General features: G+C 42.3%; 1 protein-coding gene across 1 annotated transcript; it reads left to right on the top strand.

Annotated features, from left to right (window-relative positions):
• The first annotated feature begins 3738 nt into the window (after positions 1 to 3738).
• On the top strand, positions 3739 to 6572 carry LOC131086427 (pulmonary surfactant-associated protein A-like). The gene is made up of 4 exons (XM_058029436.1): positions 3739 to 3908; positions 4473 to 4676; positions 5308 to 5385; positions 6087 to 6572. The coding sequence occupies exons 2-4, from the start codon at positions 4520 to 4522 to the stop codon at positions 6461 to 6463; spliced, it is 612 nt and encodes a 203-aa protein (XP_057885419.1). The 5' UTR covers positions 3739 to 3908; positions 4473 to 4519; the 3' UTR covers positions 6464 to 6572.
• The last annotated feature ends 1214 nt before the right edge of the window (positions 6573 to 7786 follow it).

The following is a 7786-nucleotide window of genomic DNA, read 5'->3' as shown; positions in this document are numbered from 1 at the left end:
CTCAGTTCAAGTAGATAGAGTGTATAAAATGCCGAAGATTGCATTTTGTTGCTAAAATAGCAGATTCCCTCAGAAAACTATGGGACTGCAGTGTTGGAAGGCCACCTGTCTTTTCCCAAAGCAGATAATATTTTGGGAAGGCAGCTAAGAGTGGAAGTTCAATCAGTTCAAACACAAACATCTCTGCTGATGTTATATACCAAGCAACAGCACAGACAGACTTCTACTCAAATCTGGTAAGACCAAGAAGCAAAATTTCACAGAATATTCTCCCTGCTACTCTGTTTGGGCAGCTGGTGAGCAGCAGGGGCAGCTGGGCAGAGTTACCACAGCAGCCAATTCTCACATTCTTACCTTGCAGTGAGGAAGCCCTGGGCTCATCCATCCTCATTTCCACACTACCTGAGGGGGGAAAAAAAAGAAAGCACCAGCTTTAAACTTCATGCACTAAACACAATCTCCTCGCCCACATGTGGCTCTGTGCAGGAGCCCCTGGGAGCTGGGCCTGACTCTGGGCAGTCCCAGATGTTCCCAAGTCTCCCATGGGGAGGAAGAGGGGTAGGGTCTATTCCCATTCACTGCAAGCCCTGCCAAAACTTTGGCAAGGGATGATTAATCCCCAAGGTTCATCCAGCACTCCAAATGATATAAGAGAGCAGACTGGGATTCTGAAATGGAAAAGGTATCAATTTTGAGCATTCAAAAACCTCCCACCTGCCTCCATCAATCCCTACCACATGTGAAGAAACTGACCATTGATTCCAGCAAACACAATTTTTTCTGATTTTTGTAGAAACTTGATTAAAAAAAACCCCCATGGCCCATGGTTCTTGAGAAAACAGAGTTCCTGTTCAACCTCTTGTGAACCCAACTGGCAGGATGTGACACAGGCTGGCAGGGCTGCCTTATCTTGTATAAATTGTGAGCTGTAGCTCAGAGTATCAGGTTGCAAGTGATCTTTCATTATGGGAAGCTGAAGCACACTTTTATAAAATCCTGTTAGCCAACAGCTACACAAACACAGCTGATTCCAAAACACAATGGATACAGGATTCTTGGAAATTAGAGTAGCACCTTAAAAAAAAATGATAAGAGGTCTGTGTTGTTTTTTTGAAGTCCCTGTTAGGGTTTGGCAGAATCTGCCTCAAGGGCTGTAACCCAGGTGATGCCAATTGAAACTTGGAATGAAGCTTTCACCCATCTCTGCCCTTGTGGCTCAGGAGCTGAACAACACTGCAGGGCAAAGGTACCTTAACCCTTGAGGAGACTGTGGCAATGGGAACTGTTTAGCTGTTAAAGAAATGAGATATAGACTTGCTTTACAGCTTCTGTGGTTTTTCTCAGCTAAGCTGCACCAACTGACACATCAGAGACATCCTGAGCCCTCCTCTTGGATCCTTCACCTTAGCCCATAGGGCAAGATGGCATTCATGTGCACTGATCACAGGTAAAATGAACACTTCATGCTCTAAAATTTAATTTTTAAAAATGCCTGTTGAAGTCTGCTATCCCAAGTGTCTACATCTTGCTGAATTGCTTGTAAGTGCTCAGCAAAAATAGCCTCAGCCCTCCTCTGAGAAATGGGACCTCGTGTCTCCCCATGCTCTGTGCTCTTCCTGCTATTCCCAGGCATAAGAGAGTGGCTGGAGACATTTTGACAATTATTCTGAGATGCAGAAAACACAGGACAAGGTGGAAACAAGGTAGGGTGGAAACAACAGCAGAACAGAACAGAATCAACTTAAACAGAAAATATTGCAAGGGTTGGGGGCATTTAAATACAAACAGAGAATAAGAAAATAATTTTTAAGGTAACCTGTGAATAGCACCATGGAAGAAAAAACCTAACTTTCAAGAGACTGAGTATACCAAGGCAAGGGTAACAAACAGGCTTATGGAAAGAGCACACAGCCATTCAACTCTGCCTGTATTTCTCAGAGCAGCTAAGAGAGCAGCACTGACCAGCCTCTGTCCTTAGCAGGTTTTGCCTTTGCCTACATACACTGCACAACAAAACCTACTCAGAACATCCATCATTTGCTTCACTGCCACTGAAACTAGGAACCTTCTTACTGATCGATGTGGAAACTGAAGAAAAGTTATCTCAATACTCAAAAATAGTTTCTTCTTTCTCAGATGTCTTTGAATCTTGCTAGACCTCTGTGATATGTGGTTCAAGGAAAGATCAGAAAATAGTTTACAAGCTATGGTGGTTGTATAAAATACTCTATTAGGTAATCATAAACAAGCATATTAGAAATGAAGGTGTATTTAAATATCTAACTTGCACCATCTTATTAATACGCTGATGAAAATCAAAACAAGAAAGCTTTACAGTTTATCCAACCTACATCAGTTTTTCCTCAGGAGTCTATCACAAGGAACCTTTTGTCCCCCTCCTGGTTTCCCAGGCCCTGAGTCAGCATGTGAAACCCACAACTGCAGGCCAAGCCTCCTCCTCTTCTCACCCTTGCCCAACTTGTGGTTTCTTCCAGGCACAGTTAAATGTTCAAGTTGTTCTCACCATGGATGCAAAGGGCCAGGCTCTGCCAGTGACCTTTTCCAGGGCTCATCTAGAACCCAGGTACTGCCTTGTCTCACGTTCTCTGTTTGATTTTGGTGGGGCTTTTTTCCCCAAAAATAAAAAGTAAAAAATCTCTGCCGGAAGAATGTTGAAAGCATTACATCAAACACTCAAAAGCTAAGAAACTTGAAGTTTGACAAGAAGCTTGAAACAAAGGTAACTCGTGCAAATTTAAAACAGCCCTCTTCTGTCAGCGTGCACACAGCTGGGTACTGCCTATTTGTTTTTCACAGGACTAGTGCACTCAAGGGCACTCAATAAACAATGCAGCAGGATTTAATCCAGCATCTGTGGGCACACCACCAAGGACAAAGGCCTTGAGGCACACATCAGAGGCTGAGGTGAGGGTGCACAGTGCCTGTGGAGGTGATCTGGCCTAGCCCAGACCCAGCAGCATTGGTTAGAATAATACAGACACTGCTGACATTTCCCTTCCAGTCCCAAAGCACCTCATTCCCCTGCTGTCCTGGCTGTTGGCCTTGCTGCAGCACCAGGATGCTGGCCTGGCACCACAAGCATGATGTGGCCACATCTGACTTGGTTGAACTGGAACACAGACTCAAACAACTTTCCTCAAAGCCTCCACTGCACAGAGCTGAGAACAGCTCTAAAATACTTGGCAAGGCCATCTCCATTTCAGTGATGCTTCTCATCTTGGGCCTCTGTTCTTACAGGACTGGCATAAAGCAACCTTTTTCCTTCACTGAGAGGTTCTTGCTCCACTGGAGAAAACTGCTCTTTTTGACACATAAACCTCCCCTGGAGCATTCTGTAAGTTATTTCAGCATGTGTCTCTCCAGCTGTCTCCTCTGCGTGTGCTGCAGATTTTTCATCTGCCTTTGCTGCTACAATTGTGAGATTCTGTTTAGTTATGAGACTTTGGTCATTATCACTGGTAAGTCCTCAGTCTGTTAAAAAATGATGGTGGTGTTTCTGGTGCATTTTATACTTCAGGTGAACTTTTAATTGCTTATCTTCTGTGACATTTCCACACCCACTCTGTGGAAACATTAGGTATTTCAAATATGAATTGAGAAATTCGTTCTGTTCTAGGGTTGGTGTTTTAAAACTTGTGAAAGTGTTTCTACAAGTTACAAAAGTACCTTCAAATACTTTCCTCATGTTTTAAGTATGTTTGCCTCTTGAAGAAAACATTGCCCCTATCATTCAAGTAAAAGTTCATTCAATTTCCATTTATATGCCAATTCATATCATATGATGTATTCTTTGTGCTCTCTGTAGATAAGAAGATGAATCTCAAATTACATGCCCTATAAATTGGACCATTTAATGAGTCTTTCTTAATTCACACTGGAGCTGCTAGGTAAGTTGCATATCTTTAAATAGGTTGCTGTTTCAACTATGTTGAATCTATTAAACTGTATCACAAAACTTTCAAATTTCAATGTGTGTATCAACATTTTTAGTAACAATTTCACCTCTTTTTATAGACCATGTCACCTGAGGGGAAGAGATGTTAAAAAATGGATGCTGCAATAGAAGAATAAGTATTAGCAGTTGTTTTGCCCTTAAACCAATTCACAAAGACAGCATGTCCCACTTTGTTTTAAACATTCTCTTGCTAAAGCAGCCATGTGTCTATTGCTCTCCTTTAAAATGAAATTATAACTATTTTATGGGGAAAAATGGCATATAATGGTATCTGATGTACAGGAAAGAGCTTTGAAGGGATGTTTTGGGTGTTTGCTCTGTAGACTTTTGTAGACTTAGCAGTCTGTCTTTTGGGAAAATATCTTAATTGTCTGAAATAGGATAACTTTGCAACTACATGAGTGACATTCATGTCCCTGCAGGCAAAGTGTAATATGCATAAGACTTCACGCTCAGAAAAATTCTAAACAATTCTTTTTTTTTTATTTAAATGCAGGACTCTACCCTGGAGACTAAAACAGTCTGGTTTACCTTCAGCTTTAAATGATGCTGTCTCCACAGCTGCACAAAATCTTAGCAGTAGCTTTTTTCCTGCTCCCATTGTGTGCTCAAGGTAAACTTGCAGGATTTCTTCCATCGTTCCCTTTCAAGCCTTTGTTTGGAGGTCGGAGCAACAGTGCAGAAGAGCAACAAATACCAGGTATGTGAAGCTATCTCCATTTTTATCTGTTGTGTTCTATTTTTATGCTTTGAAAACTCAATGCTATCTACCATAATCTGCTATGTGATCTACTTGAAATAAAATAATCAGGACTTAATATTAATTTCCTTATATGAAGTAAGATGCTTAAATCTTTATTTAATGATGCAGTGGTTCAACTCACAGAGAAAAGTTTAGAATTTTCCATAGACAAGAAACTTGTTGCTGAGTCCTAGGTTGTAGCTGTAAGCAAGTGCTTGAACAGCCTGAAGGATTCTATCAAGGATTCAGTCCCTTCAGACACAGTTAAAAATCAGCTAAACCTACTGCACAGGTGCCAGAGTTTTGCCTGGACTGGCTCAATCACTTAGACAGAAAATTATCTCAGTTTGCCAGTTCCAGTTTTCTATACACATCTGTGCTCTGCAGGTGACTTCCAGGAACTTATCCCCTACCCTTACAAAGATTAATGTGTGAAGATATCACCTGTTTAAAACACAGCAGTAAGCTAAAACTTGTCAAGCAAACATTTCAAAAGTTTGCATTAATTTCATATGATGAGCTCTGCTTTATTTGAAAGTCACGACTGACACTGTAAAGCCAAGTGCATGATAGCTGGTTTTGTTCACAGATCTCACAGCTCTGGCTGGCAATGAACATGGGGACCCCATCCATCAATTGGAATATCGGATTTCCAGACTGGAAGGAGGTATTTTATCTGCCTTTACTTTCTGCTGCTCCTGGGTTACTGGGGATAGACCAGGTGGGCAAAAATTGCTTCTTAGGAAGAAGGCAGAATTTTCTGCAGTTTTATAGCATTCCTTTTTATATCTTCTTCACTGGTATATCAGAGTGAAAACTTTCAAATGGGGGTGGGGGAGTGGGAATTAGATTTTCATATCTGGTGGGAGACACCTGGGTAACAGCTCTGAAATATGAGTGCAAGCAAGGCAGGGATGTGGCATATTAAAATCCCTGCCTATGCAGAGCTGCTCCATGCACACTTTGTGCCCCAACAGACAAACAGAACACTAAAAACCTACTAAGAGAATCAAGACCAGATCAAATCTAAGATTCCTCTCACTCCAGAACATTGGTATGCTGCAAACTAGCTCAGAGCCTTATAGAGAGTCTCAAATAAAATCATATGCTTTTTTTAGAAAAAAAAAGGATTCCTCATTTCCTTTCCTCCTCCAAATTCTTATGTGATTCTCCTGTTTCATCATCTGTGTGTTTCTTCCCTTTTCCCCCTTCTCCATTTTCAAATTTCTTTGATTTCAAATTCTCCTTTCCTTTACCCTTTCCTGGGTTTAATCTAGAGTTATGGAGCAAAGTAGCAGGAGTTAAAATTGACAGCAAAATGAGCACACAAGAATGCACACTTTAAACAGCTTCTCCCTCCTCTTGCAGTCCTTCGCTTGAACAAGATGATAACAGAGTCTGGAGGAAAAATCTTTTCTACCAATGGAAAAAAAGCTGATTTTGATGGTACTGTGGAAAAATGTAAAGAGGCTGGAGGCTCTATCGCCACTCCAAAGAGCCCTGGAGAGAATGATGCCATTCTGTACTTTGTGAAATATTTTAACACCTACGCCTACCTGGGGATAAAACAATCCCTTATTCCAGGAAGATTCCAGCTCCTGAATGGTGCTCAGCTGAGCTATACTAACTGGTATCCAAATGAACCTTCTGGCAAAGGAGAGGAGGAATGTGTGGAGATGTACACTGATGGCACTTGGAATGACAAGAAGTGTAACAAGAATCACCTTATTATCTGCCAGTTTTAGTGCTTCCCTTGCTGCTCTCTGGAATGTGCTTCCCTGTCACTTGTGTCCGCTTTTGTAGCTACTGAACTTAGATAAAGCAGCATGAAAAAATAAAATGCATTCTTTCCCTGTCTGATTTGTCTTTTAAACAAGTGCCAGCCATAAAGAGGAAACTGTATAAGGAAAGCAGCGCCATTTTGTCTGTTTGATAATCATTGCCCAGTGTTAATACTGCTGCCTATGGGTTCCTACTGTTGTTAGCCTGCTGATTTATTACAAGAACAAAAATTACAGTTCTTGGCTGCATATCTAAAGTGACTTGCAGCCACAAGGTCCTCCAGTACTCCTTTACCCATGAACCTCTACTGAGTGTGTATTTTGATCCCTTTGTGTAAGTTTCCCTCACCAAAACTCCCCATTCAGACTCTCTGCTCAGCCCACAGTGCTTTGGCCACCCTCACCCCCAACAGGTGCCCTAAAGAAAGCACAAGCAGTGCAGCTGGGGTGGCACAGAACCACCCTCCTTACATTTCCCATAGGAAAACTTCAGAGTCAGCAGGGCTTTAGCCTTCATGCAGCTCAAAGGTGGTGACCAGAAGCCAGCTGTTCAGAATTCCTAATGCCTTTCCTGACTCAAGGAGCACAAGAAGACCAAGGTCCCCTGGCACATGGGATGTGTGTGGAAGAAAACACATAGGAGACAGCAGGAAAATTACTGGGCCGTTGTGATTTAGGGATAGTCAGCAGAGCCATGACATGGCCAATTTTTTTAGGCTATATTGTCATGAGATTCAGATATAACTAATTTTGGGCACCACAAAGGTGCTTGTCAGACCCTCACTGGGATTCCCACAGGGCCAGGGTTGGAGGATGCCAAGTGACGGAGCACTCATTGCAGAAGCTGCTCAGTCTCATCCAGCTCATCATCTCACCATCTAAAGCTAAAGGATTAAGAGAAATCTTTCTCAGCTTGGGTCTGTTCATCTCCTGAAGGTGATAATTCCCCAAGTTTAGATTTACAGTTGTGCAGCATAGCTGCACACTCAAAGATGTCTGATTTGGATTTTTTCCTTTCTCCAGGGCAGTTGACTTCAACATGAGGCAATTAAGGCTCTTCATCAGCTCCATGGCATGGTGCAAAGGCTGGCTGAGCATCTGGGGGTGCCTTTATAAAGCCAAATTCCTGACTATGAGCCACACTCATTCCCACTGTGTTAGTCTCAGCTTGGTCGCAGAAACCTGAGCAAGGACACATCCAGCTCTAGAGCCAGATCAGCTCCCCTCACCCTCTGCGTGACAGGGAGACAGAACAGCCAAAGTGTGGAAGGTAACAGGGGAGGGAAG

The sequence above is a fragment of the Melospiza georgiana genome, chromosome 8, assembly GCF_028018845.1.
Source record: "Melospiza georgiana isolate bMelGeo1 chromosome 8, bMelGeo1.pri, whole genome shotgun sequence".
Classification (NCBI taxonomy): Eukaryota; Metazoa; Chordata; class Aves; order Passeriformes; family Passerellidae; genus Melospiza; species Melospiza georgiana.
Note: the sequence above shows the minus strand (reverse complement) of the source record. Positions and strands in the feature narration are given on the sequence as shown.